The 22,736-nt window shown below is 47.7% G+C and overlaps 1 protein-coding gene and 1 long non-coding RNA gene across 2 annotated transcripts in view; both read left to right on the forward strand.

Moving 5' to 3' along the window:
• The window catches only part of LOC135239959 (TBC1 domain family member 10A-like), a 29,944-nt gene extending 16,420 nt beyond the window's left edge, over nucleotides 1-13,524 (forward strand). The window contains exons 3-10 of the mRNA XM_064308981.1: nucleotides 591-690; nucleotides 2,376-2,483; nucleotides 3,095-3,201; nucleotides 4,703-4,721; nucleotides 5,532-5,597; nucleotides 6,440-6,629; nucleotides 7,955-8,109; nucleotides 8,766-13,524. Of these exons, the coding sequence (XP_064165051.1) occupies nucleotides 591-690; nucleotides 2,376-2,483; nucleotides 3,095-3,201; nucleotides 4,703-4,721; nucleotides 5,532-5,597; nucleotides 6,440-6,629; nucleotides 7,955-8,109; nucleotides 8,766-9,173 (1,153 nt within the window). The 3' untranslated portion in view covers nucleotides 9,174-13,524. The remainder of the gene's footprint in view (nucleotides 1-590; nucleotides 691-2,375; nucleotides 2,484-3,094; nucleotides 3,202-4,702; nucleotides 4,722-5,531; nucleotides 5,598-6,439; nucleotides 6,630-7,954; nucleotides 8,110-8,765) is intronic.
• Nucleotides 13,525-13,902: 378 nt separating this feature from the next.
• Nucleotides 13,903-22,736, forward strand: part of LOC135239053 (uncharacterized) — a 9,018-nt gene continuing 184 nt past the window's right edge. The window contains exons 1-3 of the long non-coding RNA XR_010325265.1: nucleotides 13,903-14,330; nucleotides 14,965-15,076; nucleotides 22,464-22,736. The exon at nucleotides 22,464-22,736 is cut by the window's right edge and continues 184 nt beyond it. This is a non-coding gene — a long non-coding RNA (uncharacterized LOC135239053). The remainder of the gene's footprint in view (nucleotides 14,331-14,964; nucleotides 15,077-22,463) is intronic.

Genomic DNA, 22,736 nt, shown 5'->3' on the forward strand with positions numbered 1-22,736 from the left:
GCTTAGCGCCTGATTGGTTGAAGGCTGAATGCAGGGCTTGATGGCAGATGATTGCAGTCAGAATGGACGTGTGAAGTGTGAGAGCGAACTTTGGAGGGGGAGGGTGGATTTTGGTCACGTGACCTCAGGCTTAAACACTTTAATCCCTACTGTGACACTTAAGTGGTCGTTTCACTGTAGGAATCCCTCTCCAGGGTCAAAGGTCAGGCCCTACCCTCCATCCAATGCTGTGCTCTGTGGTGTCTTTTGCTCTTCGTTACTCGTGTTTATGTGTTATGTTCACCTGCCTGTGTTCAGGGGAGTTCTGCAGAGGATTCCAGAATATGGTAGAACAGTAGGAATGATGGTGTTAATGGGGGGGCGGTCCTGGGGGGAGCGGCTCTGCTGTGAGTCAGAGGTTATGCTTCTGCTGCACTGCCGCAGGCCCGCGCTCAGCCGGTCCCCAGAGGTAGCTGAGCTTCCTCGGCAGAACAAACGAACGCGGCGCGGCTGCCTGCCTCGTCCTTCCTGTACGAGCCGCCCGCCCGCTCGCTCACGGGGCCTTCTGGGCGCCTCTGAGGCTCTTCACCTTCCTCTTCCTCCTCCCGCAGGGCTGAGGACGTCCCACCGGAGGTGCTGAGACAGCGGGAGGTCAAGTGGCTGGACATGCTCAACCACTGGGACAAGTGGATGGCCAAGAGACACAAGAAGGTCAGGGTCCGCCCCCTGCAGAGAGGCTGAGGGGGTGCTAAAGTGTGTTGAAGAGTGTGTGAGCGCACCTTCCCTGCAGAGAGGAAGAGCGGAAGCGCTGAGTCATGCGGTCTAGAGGAAGCCGGCCTGACTGCAGCAGGCACATTTTTTGGAGGGGGGGAATGCACACTCAGGGGTCACTGTGGTGCACCTAGAGCTGCTGGTGGGGTGGGGGCGGGGGGCGGGGGGGGATAAATGGAGAAAGAATGGGACTGGAGCTGGAAGGTGGGCTGGTCGCCATGGCTACCTTATGAATGAATGAATGAATGAGTGAAACATTGCATTTATATAGCACTTTACCTGAACGCTTTAAGTGCATTACAGTGAGGAGTGGGAACTCCCCTCTCCCACCTCCAGTAAATACCTTATGAATACCTGTCTGTCAGCAATACCGGAGAGGACCGGTGCTGTAGAACACAAGGCTGCGTGTGATTTTCTCTGTCTGTGTGTGTGTGTGTGTGCGCGCGTGCGTGTTGTGTGTGTGTGTTTTTATTTATATATATATACACTATACTGTATACTATACTTTGAGAACTTGGTAACATTTTCTCACATTTAGAAGTATCTGTTGCTCTGTCAGCATTCACCTGTATTCTCTCTCTCTCTTTCCCTCTCTCTCTCTCTCTCTCTCTGTCTCATTCTTCCTCTCCCTTTCTTGCTCTTGCTGTCTCTCACACACACACACACACACACACACACGCAGAAACACACAGACTTACTTGCTTTTCCGTTCTGTCAGTCAGCCTCATGTTTTTGCTGCATGCTGATTGGCCAGGAGGAGAAAGTGCTGACCCTTTAATGTTTATAACTCTGAGGGGCAAAGGTTGCCTGGTCATGTGCTGATCACATGCTTTTGGTAGTCAAATTTAAACACGTGCCCTTTTTCCATTTTTTTTTTTCCCCCCCCTGTTCGTGAGGCTTTGCCATCCTGACATTGGAAGCGCAGTGCGTGGGTCATGGGTTTGGGTGCGTGAGTCGGTTCTCTGCCCTTCAGCGCCTCTGCTGGCCAAACCCATGCACTGCAGTGGCCTCCCTGTATGACCTTTTGACCTCTCTGTTACTCCACCTGATAGAATTTGCCTTTGGCCTCATCCTGCCTCTGTCCTTCCAGCTTAATTCTTTCTCTCTTTTCATTCCTCCCTTCACTGTCTCTCTTTCCTCCCTCAACCTCTCCTTTTTCCTGAAAGCACAATTTGGAAAAATAGGTTATTTCGGAAGTGTAATTGTTATACTGTTGCTGTGGTGCACCATGGGGACCAGAAAGGTGTGGGTGGGACTCCACCTTCTCTCCAGGTGGAGGTGTATGGGTGTGTGACTCCGCCCTCTCCAGGTGGAGGTGTATGGGTGTGTGACTCCACCCTCTCTCCTGGTGAAGGTGTGTGGGTGGGACTCTGCCCTCTCTCCGGCTGAAGGTGTGTGACTCCGCCCTCTCCAGGTCGAGGTGTATGGGTGTGTGACTCCGCCCTCTCCAGGTGGAGGTGTATGGGTGTCTGACTCCGCTCTCTCCAGGTGGAGGTGTGTGGGTGTGTGACTCCACCCTCTCTCCTGGTGAAGGTGTGTGGGTGGGACTCCGCCCTCTCTCCTGGAGAGTGACTCCGCCCCTCTGTCCAGCTGAAGGTGTGACTCTGCCCTCTCTCCCTCCCCAGGTGAAGCTGAGGTGTCAGAAGGGCATCCCGCCCTCTCTGCGGGGCCGGGCGTGGCTCTACCTGTCCGGGGGGAAGGTGAAGAGGGAGCAGAACCAGGGGAAGTTCCAGGTCAGCGCTGTGCCCCAAAGCCATAAACCACCCCTCCCCTTCCTCTCTCTGTCCATCTCTCTCCTCACCTCCATAACCCCGCTCTCTACTTCTCTCAACCTTAACATCTCTATCTGTCTCTTCTTTCCTCACCTTCGTAACCCCACACTTGTCCTTAACATCTCTTTTTCTCTGCTCACGTCTGTAACCCCAGCTTATCCCGTCTCCACTCTCTCCCTCACCTCTGACCCTTACCCCATGCCCAGTGACCCATTCCCCCTGAGTGAGTTAGACATGCCTAAGTCTGTACATATAGGCTACCCCATATTCCCCAAAATATAATATACCCCACTTACACTGAGTGTGTAGAAGGTATTATTTGCTTTTACATTTAGGCATTTCGGAGATTCTCTTATCCAGGCTGACTTGCATAAGAACACAAAGAAATGACTATAGTGCTAATTTTATATTGAATACAACTGATACTGGCAGTCAATGTAAAATCTTGCAGCATAACGTTTTATGGCATTTTTCACTCATTATGGACAGTAAGCTGCAGGGTCTGGGTTTTGTAGTTTTATTTGTTCGTTGTGATGGCTGTTAATGTGTATGGGTTTTGCTGTGTGTCTCAGGAGCTGGACAGCCAGGCCGGAGATCCTAAGTGGGTGGACGTGATTGAGAGGGACCTACACAGGCAGTTCCCCTTCCACGAGATGTTCATGGCACGCGGGGGATACGGGTGAGTAGGCGTGAAAATCACCATCGCAGCCACCATCAGCATCAGCATCACTACCACCATCAGCATCACCATCACTACCACCATCATCATCAGCATCACTACCACCATCAGCATCACCTTCACTACCGCCATAATAATCAGCATCACTACCACCATCAGTATCAGCATCACTACCAGCATCACCATCACTATCACCATCACTACCACCATCAGCATCACCATCACTACCATCATCAGCATCACCATCACTACCACCATCAGCATCACCATCACTACCACCATCAGCATCACCATCACTACCACCATCAGCATCACCATACTACCATCATCAGCATCACCATCACTACCACCATCAGCATCACCATCACTATCACCATCAGCATCACCATCACTACCACCATCAGCAACACCACCACTGCCACCGTCAGCATCACTACCATCATCAGCATCACCATCACTACCACCATCAGCATCACCATCACTACCACCATCAGCATCACCATCACTACCATCATCAGCATCACCATCACTACCATCACCAGCATCATCATCACTACCACCATCAGCATCAGCATCACTATCAGCATCACCATCACTACCATCATCAGCATCACCATTACTACCATCATCAGCATCACCATTACTACCATCATCAGCATCACTATCAGCATCAGCATCACCATTACTACCATCATCAGCATCACCATCACTACCACCATCAGCATCACTACCAGCATCACCATCACTACCAGCATCACCATGACTACCATCATCACTATCACCATCACTACCACCATCAGCATCACCATCACTACCATCATCAGCATCACCATCACTACCATCATCAGCATCACCATCACTACCACCATCAGCATCAGTATCACTATCACTACCACCATCAGCATCACCATCACTACCATCATCAGTATCACCATCACATCATCAAGCATCACCATTATACCATCATCAGCATCAGATTCACTCCACCATCAGCATCACCATCTACTACCATCATCAGCATCACGATTACTACTTTTCATCAGCATCATTCATCTAGTCGTCGCATCAGGCACAACAGCATCCCATCACATACAGCATCATTCCATGATGTACTATCAGCTATCACAATACTACACATCGATCACCATTTCATAAATCATCAGCTCACATCACTACCACCATCAGCATCATGTACATTCGGTATTCACTTTCACTACCAATCGTCATGTATCTCATGTTCATACCAAGATCAGTTCAGTGTGTGTGTGTGTTTGTGTGTGTTTTCAGGTAGAAGGATCCGTTCAGTGTGTGTTTGTGTGTGTTTTCAGGCAGAAAGATCTGTTCAGTGTGTGTGTGTGTGTGTGTTTTCAGGTAGAAGGATCTGTTCAGTGTGTGTGTGTGTGTGTGTGTGTGTTTTCAGGCAGAAGGATCTGTTCAGTGTGTGTTTGTGTGTGTTTTCAGGCAGAAGGATCTGTTCATGTGTGTGTGTGTGTGTTTTCAGGCAGAAGGATCTGTTCAGCGTGTGTGTGTGTGTGTGTGTTTTCAGGTAGAAGGATCTGTTGAGTGTGTGTTTGTGTGTGTTTTCAGGTAGAAGGATCTGTTCAGGTTTGTGATGTGTTTTCAGGTAAGATCTGTCAGTGTGTGGTGTGTGTGTGTGTTCAGGCAGGATCGTTCATGTTGTTGTGTGTGTTTTGGCAGCAGGCTGTCAGCGTATTGAGGCCTAACTCTGTACAGGCCAAGGGGTTATCTCAGCAGGCTGCCACATTGCTGCTGTAGCTACAGACACCTGCAGCGCATGGCCTACACACACACACGCACCTGCAACACACACCACACACATCAGCACACAGATACACCCACCATACCTGAAACACACAGCACCATACACACGTGCTACACACACACACCACACACACGCACCTGCAGCACACATACACCACACACACGTACCTGCAACACACATGCACCATACACACGTACCTACAACACACATACACCATACATACGTACCTGCAACACACATACACCATACACACGTACCTGCAACGCACGTATACAGTGCATACACCACAGCCTACATGTATCCAGGGTTTTTCCTGGCTTAAAATGAGCCAGAGGTGGTTCTTTAATCATGGTCATGTGATCAATTTTACCATATATTGTTAGTAATGTCAATTTAAACTTAACGGCCAGTAATGATCTGATGATGTACATCTCACATCTGTTGTATAGTATAATTGCTAAACATGTGAATTACACGTTGCACTCAGATACAGAACTGCACAACAGCCTGCAGGAAATGGCAATTTTGTTTCTTGTTCCTGTGATAGGATGCTTTCTGGGGTTTGGTCCAGATCTGTGAGAAGTACTTACCAGGATACTACAGCGCAGGCCTGGTAAGCATGACCCCTGACACCTGACCTTATGTGTTGGTTCTGACCTGTGATGTGAGGAACCCAATTTGGGGGGGCATTAATGGACAGGAGCAGGGGGCTGTGGTTTTATATCAGTACGGCTGAGTATCAGGATACTCTGTTTGACAGTGCTGTCACCCTGTATTACGTGCTGTTTTTAATGAGTTGATAATGGTTATTGTACGTGATTCTCACTGTCCGGAAGTTAAATTAGAGGCGAAGAAATTATGCAATCAGATGAGAGACTGAACAGTGAAAGAGCAGGAGGAAGGAACTGTGTACAGAGATTGAGTGAAGATAAAAGAGGACAGGAAAGAGGCTGTTAACTTGTCTGCTGTGGCACGTGTGCATGCCTGTTTCACTGTGTGTTACTCTGTGTGTGTGTGTGTGTGTGTGTGTGTGTTTTTTTTACTATGTGAATGTGTGTACCTGTGTGTGTTTACTGTGTGAGTGTATATTACTGTGTGTGTTTGTGTTTTACTGTGTGAGTGAGTGTTACTGTGTCTGTGTGTGTTGAATGTTACTGTGTGTGTGTGTGTGTGTGTGTTTGTGTGTCTGTGCAAGTGAGTGAGCAAGTGTGTTATTTACTGACTGAGGGAGTGTATGTGTGTGAGCGTGAGTGAGTGTTACTGTGTGTGTGTGTGTGTGTGAGTAAGCGTGTTATTTACTGACTAAGGGAGTGTATGTGTGTGAGCGTGAGTGAGTGTTATTGTGTGTGCGTGTGTGAGTCAGCGTGTTATTTACTGACTGAGGGAGTGTATGTGTGTGAGCGTGAGTGAGCTAGCAAGTCTGTGTCAGGGTGTAATTCCTCTGTCTTCCTGCAGGAGGCGATCCAGCTGGACGGGGAGATTCTGTTCGCCCTGCTGCGGCGCGTCTCTCCCCTGGCCTACCGCCACCTGAAGAAGCACAAGATGGACCCCATCCTGTACATGACCGAGTGGTTCATGTGCGCCTTCTCCCGCACCCTGCCCTGGGCCTCCGTGCTGCGTGTGTGGGACATGTTCCTGTGTGAGGGTGAGCGCTTTTACACACACACTACACACACACACTCACTCACACACACACACACTACATACATACACACTCACTCACACACACACACACTACACACACACACCTCACACACTACACACACACTCACTCACACACACACACACACGCACACTACATACACACACACTACACACACACACACACACACACACACGCACACTACATACATACACACTCACTCACACACACACAGACACACACACACAGACTACATACACACACTCACTCACACACACACAGACACACACACACACTACATACACACACACTCACTCACACACACACAGACACACACACCCACACTACATACACACTCACTCACACACACACAGACACACACAGACACAGACACAGAGTAACACTCACTCACACACACACACTACATACACAACACTACCACACACAGACACACACACACACACTACATCACACACTCACTCACCACACCAGACCCACCACCTACATACACTATCACACACACACAGAACCACAGAACAGACACAGGTAACACACTCACACAACACACACTACATCACAACATCACACACAAGACACACACACACACATACACACACACTCACTCACACACACCCACACTACATACACACACACTCACTCACACACACACAGACACACACACTCACACTACATACACACACACTCACTCACTCACTCACTCACACACACACAGACACACGCACACACTACACACACACACTACATACACACACACTCACTCACTCTCACTCACAGACACACACACCCACACTACATACACACTCACTCACACACACACAGACACACACAGACACAGACACAGAGTAACACTCACTCACACACACACACACTACATACACACACACTCACACACACACTACATACACACACACAGCAGTACTCCCAGTGCACTCAGATGCACACACACACACTCACACGCATGCACTCACACACACACACTCACACGCATGCACGCACACACACACACTCACACACGGCAGTACTCCCAGTGCACTCAGACGCACTCACACACAGCAGTACTCCCAGTGCACTCAGACGCACACACACTCACACGTATGTACACACACACACACACACACTCAGACGCATGCACACACACACACACACACACACACACATTCACACACACCAGTACTCCCAATGCACTCAGATGCACACACACACACACACATACAGCAGTACTCCCAGTGCACTCACACACACACACACACTCACACACACAGTACTCCCAGTGCACTAAGATGCCTAACTTGTTTCCCCTCCCTCAGGTGTAAAGATCATATTCCGGGTGGGCCTGGTGCTGCTGAAATGCATGCTGGGATCTCAGGAGAAGCTGAAGAAGTGCCCGGGCCAGTACGAGACCATGGAGCTGCTCCGAGCCATCCAGCCGCGCTACATGCAGGAGAGCTTCCTGGTCCGAGAGGTACGGAACCGCCAGCGGCCCCATTGTGTTCTGGGAAATGTAGTTCATGTAGAAATCCAGGGCTGACTCTATTACAGCTAATAAAGTAGCTCTGTGTGGAAAATGTATCTGGGTGTCGCTCCGGTCTCATTGTTCCTCTCGTTTTGTGGACGAATGGAGAGAGAGGGGTTGAACTGAAAGGGTCTGATAGACTGCCCTGACACATCTGTTCAGGAATAAATTATCTCCCTGCTAAAGGCCAGCTTTATCTTCTCACCGAATATGATAATTATTTTTCCATCACCTTCGTGGTTGAGAGTTAATGGAACCTGTCAGTCGTGAGATCATCCAAAGCCTGTTAATGTTACTGAAAACTGTGGCGTTGCTGCCACCCAGTGGTTTTCATAGGTATTGCAGACACTGTGCAGGCCATACACTTGCTGGCTGAAATTGATGGACTTTATCTTGGTTGCAGTTCTGCTCTCACTTATTAAAGGATTACGGGGCGATCTCCTAGGCAGCCAAGTGTGTCCGTTTTTGATGTAACTCGCAACTGTGGTGGGACAGAAGTCCATTATCTCTTAGTTCCCCTTTTAACTTCAAGGACAATTGCTCTTTCATTCCACTTCATCTTTCTCTCACACTATCTTTCTGGCCCCCTGCCCCCCCCCCCGCAGGTGCTGGAGCTGACCGTGTCGGAGCGGGACATCGAGAAGGAGCACCACGCCCAGCTGCGGCGCTGGAAGGAGACGCACGGCGAGCTCCGCTGCAAGTCCCCTCCCAGGATGCACGGCGCCCGCGCCATCATGGTCGCTGAGCCGCCCAGCCGGCAGGACCTCAAGCAGAAGCCTACCATCGTTGTGGACTCGCCCCTCGCCCCCTCCTCCTCATCCCGGCCTGGCGGGAGGGGGGCGGGGGCGGGGCAGGAGGAGGACGCGGCGAGGGGGAGGGGCCGGCCGACGGGGAAGGAGGGGCCGGCCAATCCTAACCTCCTACCCAGCGACCCCCGCCCCCTCGTCAAGGACACGCCCCTCCACGGCTCCGCCCAGAGCGTCAGCAGCACGGAGCACGACACCTACCTGTAGCTCGCCCTCTTGTGGCGGGAGAGGGGAAGCGTGGCCAGGATTGGTGGAGAGAGGCCAGGAGCGAATGACTGCTGATGATGACTGTCTCGGAAACCTGGGGCAGCCTCCCGCACAGCCCCGCCTCTCCCCATTGTGACATCAGCAGATTTCTGTAGCTCCTCCCACATGACCTTTTGCCCCCTGCAGTGCCAGACCCAGACAGTTTACACGTTGAGACCCCCCCTCGCCCCCCCTCGCCCCCAACCCTCAAAGCCAAGCCCCTGTCTGAAGAGTTTTTATTTTTTATTTGTGTTTTTATATCATACTACAATAGTCTGTGCGGTTTCTAAACTAAAGGCCAGTGTGAAATCCCGTACACACAGGGATTGTGGGTCGCCCTTTGTCCAAATGTCCACCAAGCCGGGGAGACATACCTGCACGGTTTCCTCTGGAGGGCTGTGGAAGTTCACCAAGCACTGATCTGGGGTCAGCTGACTGAATGCTCACCCTAACCCAAACCCTTGTGCAGAAACAGCTAAAGCTGATCCCAGGTCAGGGCTGGAGGGCACTCCTCTCTGTCCATTCAGGTCTTCCGGATCATTCCTTTTCAGGGACATGGAAAGGTTTCTGAAAACAAGACTGTGTTGCTGAAACACTCTGCTAGTGTGCTGGCTGCCGTCTTTTATTAGCTCATTTTATAAGTTTTCATTTATATGGGAAGAACAGCCGCAGCCCTCTTTGATTGTGACATCATAGAGGACCAGGGCCGGCATGGAATGCCAGAGACTATGCAGCCGATCAGCTGGGGGTGGGGTGGAGACGGCGGTGTTAGGAAGCCATTTTAAGAGCCAGTTTTTTCTTTTTGTTTTGGTGCCATTGAATTGATCTTAACTGACCTCCATGGCTAAGGACCAACTCCACTTTCTGTAGTTCTGTAGTTTTTCTGTAGTACAATTCTCCCTTCTGAGTGCCAACCAATACCCAGCCCCACTTAGCTTCACCTTCTCAGAAGGCCATTGGCCTTGGCTGCTCACTGCTGACCCCGCCCACTCCACTCGAACCACGGGCATTCAGCCGAGCTTTCCCTCTGTACCGCCTCCGATCATTTCTGTTCTCTCAGAGATCAGTGTTCTCCTCGTTATTTGTTTACCGAGCGTACACTGTTCTCCAAAGCCAGTTACACACCCGCATTTCTTATATAACTCCTATTTAAACAGCTTGATTTTTACTGAAGCAGTTGAGGTTAAGTACCTTTCCCAAGGGTTCAATGGCACTGCCCCATTTTGGATTTGAACCTGCAGTCCCTGAGATACAGACCCAACTCCATAAGGTTGTCGTGGCCGATTTCATCTGAGTTATTGGACGGCAGTGAGAGATGTAATGGATATTCCCGAGCATCAGGGGGCGCTGTTTGACAATATTTCCCTCCAGTTATAAACATTCCTCTTCACTCAAGTGTGAGTTTCAACAGCAAAAACATTCCTCTGCCTGACAAAAGCATTCCTCATTTAAAATGACTGGGAAACCTTTCACAAAATCATGTGCCCATGGTTCCTAAGTGAAGAGAAGCAGGACTGGAACATGCTTTATGGTCAAGCTGCAGAAATGATTGTTAGCCGATGTCTGGCACACGTTTCAGAGTAGCCTTAACTTTCACACATTCAGTGAGCACTTCCTGCTCCGCCCTCGGAGCAGTGAACAAACAGGAAACAAGCGCCTCCACGCAGCTACACCCCCCCTGGCCCTTCTCGCCCCTGGCCCTTTTGAAAGCCCCGTTTCCAAGTTTTATCACAAAATGGCCGCAGGGGTTGAGTGGCTGCTCTCCCCTGTGGGTTTGCGCCAGGAAAGCCACTTCTTTAGCAACAGCCTGAGCAACGGGAAGCTTCAGGACAAATCTCACTTCTGTATCAGAGCCGATTTCTCTCAATGAGAAGTGAACTTTCCAGACTGTAATACTGGACAGATCGGAAGAAAATACAATCAAAACATTTCAGTTACAAATAGCTGGGAGTGGCCGTTCGAATTAGTTGACAATGAGCACAAACATGTTAAGAATTGGCATGAAAAGTAATGTTTAACTACAACTGCAGGTCACACCAGTCACTATGATATGTAGTGCCCTCATGGGAGTTGTAGTTTAATTATTAATTTGGTGTTTTATTTTACGTTGATTGCCTGATTCCTTGATGCAAATCAACAAATAACAAACAGACAAATGCAGTTTTAATTTTGTCGTGTCTCATTTCAAATTCATGCATTTGGTTAGAGATCCATTCTGGAAGTTTCTTAACTTCTGCTTGCCTAGCATACAGCAGTGCATTGAGTCTATGCAGTGCATCGTGGGAAATGTAGTTCTGTATGCCGTTACACTTAGCCCCCCATGACTGTTCCAGGATGAAGCAAGAAAGGGCACTAAGTGGAAAATGAACCTTCCCAGGCTGTGTGTCTGCACTGGGAGTTCCTGGAATAACAGACTGTGCTGTTAGAGACGCACAGAAAACAGGAAGTTTGACCTACAAGAATGATGAGGAGGAATTTTGTATGTGAAGTAGCCAACTGGCATCTAGGACTTTCAATCATTTTTGTTTTTATGTACAAAGTTATTTTTTTCAAACCTGTAAAGATTTACATTCTTGTATATAACATAAAGATAACAGACTTATGACACTATAGATTTATAAATTAAATCTTTTGTAAAGCTTCAAAGTTTTTGTTTTTGGGCAGAATGTATAAGCTGTTTTTATTTGTTTGTTTCTTGCTCACAGGAACGTTGACCATTTCAAAGCTGTTATATGAAGGTTGTGTGCGGGGCGTCTTCACTATCGAACGCTGTGGCCTGTCCCATGTGTTGTCGTACTCTGCTGTGAGAGAAACTACAGTGACCAGCTTTCTTAAACCCTCACCAAGCATGTACGCTTATGATTGGCTTAGCGCCGGCTTGCATGTTCCAGTATGTCCCATTCTTATTGGTGCTCCTCTAAGGTCACACATATATATATACTCACACACATATATACACACACCGGCCACTTTATTAGATAAACCGGTTCAACTGCTCATTAACGCAAGTATCTAATCAGCCAATCACATGGCAGCAACTCAATGCATTTAAGCATGTAGACATGGTCAAGGCGATCTGCTGAAGTTCAAACCAAGCATCAGAATGGGGAAGAAAGGTGATTTAAGTGACTTTGAACGTGGCATGGTTGTTGGTGCCAGACAGGCTGGTTTGAGTATTTCAGAAACTGCTGATCTACTGGGATTTTAACGCACAACCATCTCTAGTGTTTACAGAGAATGGTCCGAAAAAGAAAATATCCAGTGAGCGGCAGTTCTTTGGTTTAAAATGCCTTGTTGATGGCAGAGGTCAGATGAGAACGGCCAGACTGGTTTGAGCTGATAGAAAGGCAACAGTAACTCAAATAACCACTTGTTACAACCGAGGTATGCAGAAGAGCATCTCTGAACGCACAACACTTCGAACCTTGTAGCAGATGGGCTATAGCAGCAGAAGACCACACCGGGTGCCACTTCTGTCAGCTAAGAACAGGAAACTGAGGCTACAATTGGCACGGGCTCAACAAAATTGGACAATAGAAGATTGGAAAAACGTTGTACGTTGTGTGTATATATATATATATATTCCTCAGGGCTTTGTGCTGTCCTGTGAAGGATTAAAACTGGCAACCCTCAGATCCACAAGTGTGCAGTCCTGACCACTGCTCTGGTACCCAGACCACTACTCCACTCTAATCACTGCTCCACTCTGCTACTCTAACCACTGACCTACTCTGCTACTCTAACCACTGACCTACTCTGCTACTCTAACCACTGCTCCACTCTGCTACTCTAACCACTGCTCCACTCTGCTACTCTAACCACTGCTCCACTCTGCTACTCTAACCACTGCTCCACTCTGCTACTCTAATTACTGCTCTATTGCTACTCGGACCAAAGTTCTTTACACTCACACACATGTTCTCTGTTAGTTTTCTGGTGTTCATGTATTGAGTGTGCTCAGCAGATACCCATCGTTTTAATGTTAAAACCGCTCGGACCGCAAGCAGTCCTGCAGCCATTGGAGTGCCCCTCACTCCCGGGCCCTGGCCCTTTCTTCCAGGGAGCCGTCAGGAGCAGAAAATGGCGGTAATGTGCGACCGTACAATAAGTTCACAAACTGCTCAGATGGTCCCGTCTTTCCGCAAAGCCAACATCATGTTTTCTCTCTGAAAGTTTAAGAGCCCCTGCTGCATGTGTTGAGAGACAGGAGGATTGTTTTTTTTTGTTGTTGTTTTTTTAATTCAAAAAGCTGTTATCTAATGCTGTAGAAAAAAAACACCTTTTACAGTGAATAAATTTGATACTCTTCAAACATTGTTGCGTTCTCTCATACGTGCTGTATGTGATTAGCAAACACTGGAATATGGGACTTCAGTAAACAGACATAGATGGAGAACATTTAGCCCGTAAACTGATATAACGGTTGATAGAGACTACCTTTTCCCAATGTGTCCACCAGATGGCGTAGTTGGGTCATTTATGCTGGTGTGCTGGCTACATATAAACTCTCCCGATTGGCACGCAAACCATTGCTGACCTTGATGTCAGGGAGGTGAGGGTTCATCGTTTTACAAAGGCCGTTTATAGGTTTCTTAATTAATGGTCTGCGGTACCCGTGCTGCTGCGCGGGTGCAGAAGGGGGAGAGGTGTTAAAGGTGTGGCTCCCTTCTATTGGTTAGTAGCGATCAGTATTGATGTCATGATTGAGGAGCGGGAATGTTTATAACGCGATGATTTATTTGGAGATTACTTTTTAAATTATTTTTATTTTAATATTCATCACCGACAGCCAGTCATTGCTGTCATCGCAAGCATGATGTCAATTATCGATTGACCACCCACATTTATTTTTGATATTAGACATTTTTTCGAAAATGTAATATTGGCAAAACGAGGGAGTACTGCTGCACGTTTTTGCGTCAATAACAACAGTGACAAAAACGGTGACAACAGTAAACAACTCTAAAACGAGTGTGCTAAAGCCTTTAGCCAGCCGAGCTGTACACCGAAAATGGAGGTGAAGCAGTTGGCAGCCATCCCGTCCGCAAATACTACAGCCACTGCCAGTCTGTCTTGGAAGATTTGGCATTGACAAATTTGACCTATCGTTCCAAACAGGTTTGTTTATAAAATGGCAGAGACTGCATTATATCACAGAGCCTAATCGCGTTCTCTGCTTCATCTGCAGAAGAAAGGCTATATTAATGGCAATAGTTTAAGAGGGGATTTGATTTTTCGCGTGGCGAAGTGCAACTACAAGGTTTAATCAGTGAGATTGAACCGATTCATTGCGAGCATTCGCTGCGCTCAGTAAAACACCAGTTTAACTCCGCTATCAGATCGCTGAAATGTTTTCACGGTCTGTTCAGTAGCCTATCTGATGTCGGCTATCAAGTGCACTTTCTGTGGTTTTAGTGTTATGAAGTTTATGAACTGATATGGAAACGGAAATGTACACACTGTTCTGTGTCTCTCCACTCAATTTATTCTGCATGTTGGGTGCTCAATTGTGCACTAGGACGTTTAGCTTTATAAGTTTTGAACGAGCTTATCGAGGTTGTGCAAACATAGTAGCTAGCCTATATATCTGCTTTTTCTGTAGGCCTAATTATGTGATAATAAATTGTATGACAGGTGTTTATGAAATAAAAAAACTCTCCAGCTTCAAGCCCCTCCCAGCAAAATAGTTCAACAAACAAATAATGAATAAATAAATAAAAATAAGTGACCTTATGATTTTACTTTCTCTTAGCAACCGCCATTGCACCTGCTCAACGGACGACAGTGCAGATTTTAAGACCGTTTCGCGTTGGACAAAAGGGACGTTGAAAGGACTCAAAAAAGAGCATGAATTGGTGTCAAAGGTAAGCACGAGAACTCTGACGTAGGCTATGCTGCTTCAGGAAACGCTTCCCTGTGTCTGACAAACTAGAGCTCGGGAGGGGGCCCTGGGTATTGTCCAGTAACTTTGGACTGTTTTTGTTCCTGTCCAGAGCACTAATTAACCTAAATGGCAGATCTTTTAAAAATACCCCCCCCCCCAGAGGGTGATTCACACATGCTTTCCACCAACGCGAACGTAGTTCTGGTTCTGGGCTGGTGCTAGTGCCGGTTCGCAGTTTGGTTCAACTTGCGAACCTTCTAAGAACCGGTTTGCTTTTCCACGGGTTAGAGAGCCACGTCATTACATCACAGTATACGGCTGTATACGTCTCCGCTTTCCCAGCAACATTGCTAGGAAACAGCGCAAGAGTTCTTAGCCGTGCTCCTCCCGGGGTGTGTTGGGGGGGGAGGCCGCGTGTGTCTCTGCACTGTCACCGCGATGGACTATTACGACCAAACTCAGGCCGCAACCCAAGCAAGTAAATACATGGTCTCCGCATGAGGCTTTTAACCTCATTCATACAAAATGGCGGTTTATTCGCCCGTGTTAAGGGATTTGTTCTTACTGAGTGTCTGCTTTGGGAAGGTGCGAGCCTCCTGTCAGATACCTGAATAATGCCAGTACTTGCATCACCTCACAGTAAAAAAAAAAAAAAATAGAAAATGCACACTCCTTCTCTCCATGTTTTTTCTATGAGAAGAGTGACTGTCTTTCTTGGGTTTTAATGTGAAGCCCTTTTTAGAGTGGTGTTAACAGTCCCTGTCTGCGTCGTGTTTACGGTCGTGAGCTCCGATGTGAAGAAACACTTGGTTACCCAGGAGACGCATTTAGTCTTGAAATTGTTTTTGGAGTCTGCGGAAGAGTGTGAAACGCGATGCCCGTCTCGTCTCTGGCCCGTTCTCTAATGGGACGGGGTTGACTCCGATACCCGCTCTGCGTCGGCCGTCTGTCAGAAGCTTGCTCCTGATTGGATCGTTGCCTTGCTCTGTCTGTGCAGGATGAGTACTCTGTATTGTGTGCAGTTTTGGGGTCTCAATGGCTTTTGTGCACGTGTATGCCTGTGGGGGGGACTGGGGGGTCTTTTTTGCGAGCTCCTTGGGCCATATGTCCAAAGCTTTTGCTGGATTTGAGGCTTAATCTAAACGGCTTTGCCGATCCTCCAAACCTCTTTGGGGGGTAAGAATTATTAGCAACCCTAATTACCCCCCTGTCCCGCACCGCCCTATGAGAATAGGAGAGAGAGAGAGGTCAGGGTTCGCAGACTTAGTGAGGAACTTAACTACCGCTCCCCAAAGCAGCACTTTAATTGAGTGATGACAGATTGAAACGAACAAGAGTGTCCGTTAAGATGAAAAATAGATTCCTTTTTTTACATTTTTACAGTTGCGTGAATGTATATATGTGGAGAAGGGGGGGTAGTTCTCTGTGGTCTGTTTTGGTTGGCGGAGTGGGGGGGGGTGTTAGAAACAAACACAGATGGTGGGAAACGGCTCAGATAGGAGCAGATTAAACCCCCCCCCCACCCCCAGCATGTCGGCAGTGTGTGTATGATAGGAGAACCCGCTGTGGTGATGGAAGCTCGTAATTAACAGGAGGCCTCTTGGACTGATTTCAGATCAGTGTTCATGTCCGCGTGCAGCTGTGCAATATTGTATTTCATCAGGAGTTTTTTTTTTTTTTTTTACGTGAGATTGATTGATGTCCTGTACAGGCACGAATTACTGAAACGCTGTGCTTGAAGAAGATGCTTAGCACTTTCAGAACGTTCATCTGTGCCCTTTCTTCTCTCGTTGATTCTCTGAACTATTTTTCATCTGTAAAAATGTGCTCCAAGCTGTTATCTTCTTGATCACGAGCGGTAGAGACATTACGTGACCGTCAGTAATTTGAAATAAAGTAGACAAGCCAAAAAATAAAAACTATTTTACGTTTATGTGGGGAAAATACTGGACGAAGAAAAACGCGTTCAAGCTGATTATAAAAGTTCCAATAATGAGCCACATTAGACTGCTCAGTTATGAAGGTATGAACTATTACTTATAGGAAGGTGTAATGATTATTTCTTTTTGAACACAAATCCTAATTATTTCTTTTTTTGTTTCATGATGACATTACATTTATTGCATATTACATTTATTACGCCAAAAAGTGAAATTATTGCGAGATATTGCATTGATTATCAAGCCGTGTTTACAGATGAAGTGTTTCCATAATTTGTGCCAGTGCTGTGTAGTCACATGTCTCGCACTAGTGGAGCTGGCTGCCTGCTCACTGTGATCATCCCACACTGAGGAGTGTGTGATGTAGGCTAACACACACACACACACACACACACACACACACACACACACACACACACACACACAGAAACACACTCACACACTCACACACACACACACACACACACACAGAAACTCACACACACACACACACACACACACACACACACAGAAACACACTCACACTCTCACACACACACACACACACACACACAGAAACTCACACACACACACACACACATACACACACACACTCACTCACACACACACAGAAACGCACACACACTCACACTCTCACACACACACACACACACACACACACAAACTCACACACACACGCATGCTGTGAAAATCACCTGTGCGTGTAGCTGATTAGCTGTTAGCAAATCTACCTGGATCGCGTCCTCAAAACGAAAACATTCCACACGAAAGGAAATAACACGCCTGAGTTTCTGAGTAACCGAAAGCCGCTTTTGAAGAAAAGCGTTCATTCGGGGCGAGCGAGGGTGGGGTCCAGTGAGGGCCCATTAAAAGGGGTGCGGCGCTTGGCAGGCAGATCGGCGGCGTCTGCCAATCGGCTGAACTTGAACCACTTTCACAAGTTCTAATGGATAATAAATGCCCCCTTTAATGTGTCACAAAATGCCTTTTTTTACTGTACACGAGTAGGTGCTGTTGTTTTTACACTTACCCTCGGAAACTCTCCCTTTGAAAACCTGATTTTCGGTGGACTCCGTCAGGAGTGAGTTATGGGGGCGAGTCAAAACTGTACCCCTCTGACCAGCTGGGCCTCGTGCTGCGGGACACCCTCTCGGGGCGTGGGACGTGTGGCTGTGCCACATGTGAATGGACTGGGCCAATGTACCTCTGGGGGGCCCCTGTCATTATTTTAGTGAAAGGTGTAAATCTGTGAGCTACCGCAGCTTATTTTTAAAAGTAGTAAATCTCGTTTTTTGTGGGTTGGTGAAAGTGCAGGAGTGATATCCGGCCGGACTGACGCGGGGAATGTGTCTGACCAAACCCCCCCCCCCACCTCTCTGGAGAAAGAGCGAGATAGGAACCGTGGAGCAGGCAGTTATAAGATGCAGGCCTGTTTATTTTACATACACACATACTCACACACTCACTCACACTCATACACGCACGCACACACTCACTCACACTCATACACGCATACACTCACTCACACACACATACACATACACACACACACACACATGCACATACACTCACACACACACGGACATATATACACACACACTCTCACACACACACGCACAGACACGCACACACACACACACACATACACACCCCACACTCACACACGTACATGCACATATACACACACACACTCTCACACACACACGCACAGACGCGCACACACACACACACACACACATATACACATACATGCTAGGGGCAGCAGAGATGGTAGAAGAAAACAGGAAGCGTGTGTGGGGGCATGCGAGTGTATGTGTGTGTGTGAGAGAGTGTGTGTGTATATATGCCCATGTGTGTATGTGAGTGTATGTGTGTGTGTGAATGTATGTGCGTGTGTGTGTGAGTGTGTGTGTGTGTATATATGTCCATGTGTGTGTATGTGAGGGTGTGTGTGTGTGTGTATATGTGCATGTGTGCATGTGAGATTATTATATTATTTTTTTAACCTTTATTTACCCAGGGTAGTTTCGCTGAGCATGGATGCTATTTTGCAGCAATGCCCTGCTTCACACTCATACACATTCACACCTGGGAGCTGCCCAGTACAACCACAATCCTCTATTGTTGGCCACTGAGCAGCTCCACTGGATGTGTGTATATGTATATGTAAATGTGTGTGTGTGTGTGTGTGTGTGTGAGTGTGCGCGTGTGTGTGCATGTGAGATTATGTGTGTGTGTGTGTGTGTGTGTGTGAATGTATGTGCATGTGTGTGTGAGAGTGTGTGTGTGTATATGTGCATGTGTGTGAGTGTGGGGTGTGTGTGTGTGCGTATATGTGAGTGTATGTGTGTGTGTGTGCATGTTAGATTATGTGTATGCGTGTGCATGTGATATTACGTGTGTGCGCACGCGTGTGTATGTGAGTGTATGTGTGTGAGTGAGTGTATGTGCATGTGTGTGTGTGTATATGTGCATGTGTGTATGTGAGTGTATGTGCATGTGTGTGTGTGAGATTGTGTGTGTGTGTATATATGTGCATGTGTGTATGTGAGTGTATGTGTGTGCATGTGAGATTATTTTATTTTTTATTTAACCTTATTTACCCAGGGTAGGTTCGCTGAGCACAGATGCTCTTTTGCAGCAATGCCCTGCTTCACACTCATACACATTCACACCTGGGAGCTGCACAGTACAACCACAATCCTCTGTTTTTGGCCACTGAGCAGTTCCACTGTGTGTGTGTGAGTGTGTGTGTGTGTGCGTGCGTGCGTGCGTGCGTGTGAGTGTATGTGCGTGCGTGTGTGTGTATATGTGCATGTGTGTGAGAGTGTGGGGTGTGTGCTCATGCATTTGTGCATCTCCACTGAATCAGTAGCGGTTTCCGACCATTGTTGTGCTCTACTGCTCTAGTCCTCTTACTTCCTGACCCCCTCCCCCCCAATAAAAGAAATCCCCCCCCCCTTGGAAATCACAGAATGAAAAGCAAGATATTTCCCTGCAGGACCGCCCCCACCATGGTAATGAACACACAGCTTGAGGACCGCCCCCCTTGTCTTTCCCCGGCCGTGACTGTCAGCTCATTTCAAGCCGCTTGTACACAAGCTGTCTGAGACCAAGGATTTGTGGAAACGTGTCCTCAACCAAACAGCCGCTTTGGCTTTGTCTGGAGTGGAATGGGGCATCCTGGGGGGGTTGGAGGGGGGGCGGGGATGGTGGTGCGAGGGGGGGAGGGTGTGATTTTGGAAAAGGACCGAGGTCTCGGCGTGGGGGGCGGGGCTTGCGCGCTCCGGTGCGTCTGTAACGCGGTGTCGTGGCGTTTGAGCGTTCGCCCCCCCGGACTCCCCAGATTTGCGGTTATAGGACAGAGTTATGGGGAGATGTGGGGCCCGGTGTTGGTGGGGGCGCATGGAGGGGGGGGGATGCTGTATCGAGTGTCTAAAAGCGGTCCCTTTGCCCTTTGGGGCAGCTGTAACGTACGTGGGGTGTTAGAATCGCCCGACGGTTGGGCAGGAGCCATTTTGACGCACCTGCTCTCCTTAATCCCGTGTGTGACCTCGGCCCCTCTCGGGCTCCCTGCTGCCCCCCCCCCTCCGCCCCCTTTTAATACAATACAGAAACGTGTTTCAGTGGATGTAGTTATGCATGACATAGCATGCCACATCTTCATACAACCTTTACACGACCTACACACAATATCAGGTTGGGTTGCAGGTGATATCAGGTTGGGCTACATGGGATATCAGGTTGGGTAACCTGTGTTATCCGGTTGGGCTATGGACAGTTTAGCACTGAAAACTGTGATTAAGATGCTCTTCATTGACCTTGCCTGTGATATCAGGTTGGGTTACCTGTCATATCAGGCTGGGTTTCCTGTGATATGTGGCTGGGTTATGGGCAGTTTAGCACTGTAAACTGTGATTAAGATGCTCTTCTGCTTTTTGACACAAATGATTGTTGCATTATCACAAGTGGTGCCAACAAAACCAATAATGGTTGGTTTAGTGAATTTGTTTTGAAAGGAGCAGAGTCTAAAATGGCTGCTGTTTGGGTGGAGCAGTGCCCTCCACGCACGGCTGAAGTGCTGAGCTTGTGGGAGGTGCGACTGCTCGTGAACCACTGGGTGATATTCACAGGGGTCAAAAGAGTCCGTTTTGGGCATGGAAGCCATGAGCTTGGTGACCTACGGTGCCCTCCAAAAACATGGGAGCAGGAGAGTGAGATTAGTTTAATATATTATACTGTACTGTATATACTTCAGGCATTTGGATTTGAGATGTATATGAGACAAAAGTATGGACAGTCAACTTTATTTCATGGTATTTATATGTGTGTGTTTTACCTTTTCATGGAAACAGCTGAGCCTCCTATTTTCAGCTGTGCAAAAGTAAGCTAATGGATGACTGACAGGTGTTAGCTGTTGCTCATGTGTTTCCTTTTGCATGGACTTTTCACACATAAAAGAACAGCGAGCGTCTAGACTTGGTTTTAGCCTTTGCTTTCATCTGTGGAAATTGCATTTGGAGTCGGCAACCGTAAACACACCGTCATGAAGACCACAGCTATGGCTGAATAAGAACTAATCTGTGAGCTGGGAGAAGAGAATTCATTAAGAAGAATAGCGCAGACACTGGTTATATGAAGTGCAGCAGTTTGGAAAGACAGAAACCACTGGTGGACTGAGAAATAAACGCCATAAAGCAGGGGTCCTCAATCCTACCCAGAAAGGGCCAGTGTGGGTGCAAGCTTTTGTTCCAACTCTGCAGTAACATACCTGATTCTACTAATCAACCACTAGAGTCTTTGCTAAGGACCTTGATTAGTAGAATCAGGTGTGTAACTGCTTGGTTGGAATAAAGACCCACACCAGCCCTTTCTGGGTAAGACTGAGGTTCCCTGCTGTGCAGGATAGCCAAGGAAGACAAGTGCAGTTGATGACAGATAAATCTTAAGCACTGTCAAGAAAAACCCAGAAACAACAGTCAGTGACATCACCAGCAGTCTCTAGAGGGCAGGGGTAAAAATATCATGACACAGTGTACTCAGAAGACTGAGAGAAGAATTATAGAGCTACACTGCAAGAAGCAAACCTCTCATCTGCAGCCAGAATCGAAAAGACCAGATTAGAATTCACCACAAAATACAGAGAGGAGCGGGAAGAGTTGTGGAACAAAGTTTTACGGATAGATGAGATCAATCAAACATGTACCAAAGCGATGGAAAGCTGAAATTGTGGAGAAAGGAAGGATTAGCCCATGACCCAAAGCATGCGACCCCATCTGTGAAATATGACATTTATGGGTGCTTCTGGAACCGGCTGACTCCTCTTTATTAATGCTGTAAGGGAGGATGGCATCAGTAGGATGAATTCATAAGTGTACAGACAGGTTTTGTTTGGCTGTGTTTAAAGAAGTTCCTTAAATCTCACAGGCGAGCGATTCATCCTGCAGCAAGAACAGTGACCCCTAAAACACTGCCTACGCAACCCAAGCATTCAGCAATATGGGGAAAAGGGTAAAGTTTCGGACTGGCCAGGTCAGTCGCCTGATTTAAATCCAATCGAGAGTGCATTTCACTTGCTGAAGAGGAGACTGAAGACAGAAACCCCCCGAAACAAAGATCAACTGAAAGTGGCTGCAGTGAAGGCCTGGAAAGGCATTTTCAAAGATTCCAAATGATTGGTGATGTCAGTGGGCCGTAGAC

The sequence above is a fragment of the Anguilla rostrata genome, chromosome 14, assembly GCF_018555375.3.
Source record: "Anguilla rostrata isolate EN2019 chromosome 14, ASM1855537v3, whole genome shotgun sequence".
NCBI classification, from domain to species: domain Eukaryota; kingdom Metazoa; phylum Chordata; class Actinopteri; order Anguilliformes; family Anguillidae; genus Anguilla; species Anguilla rostrata.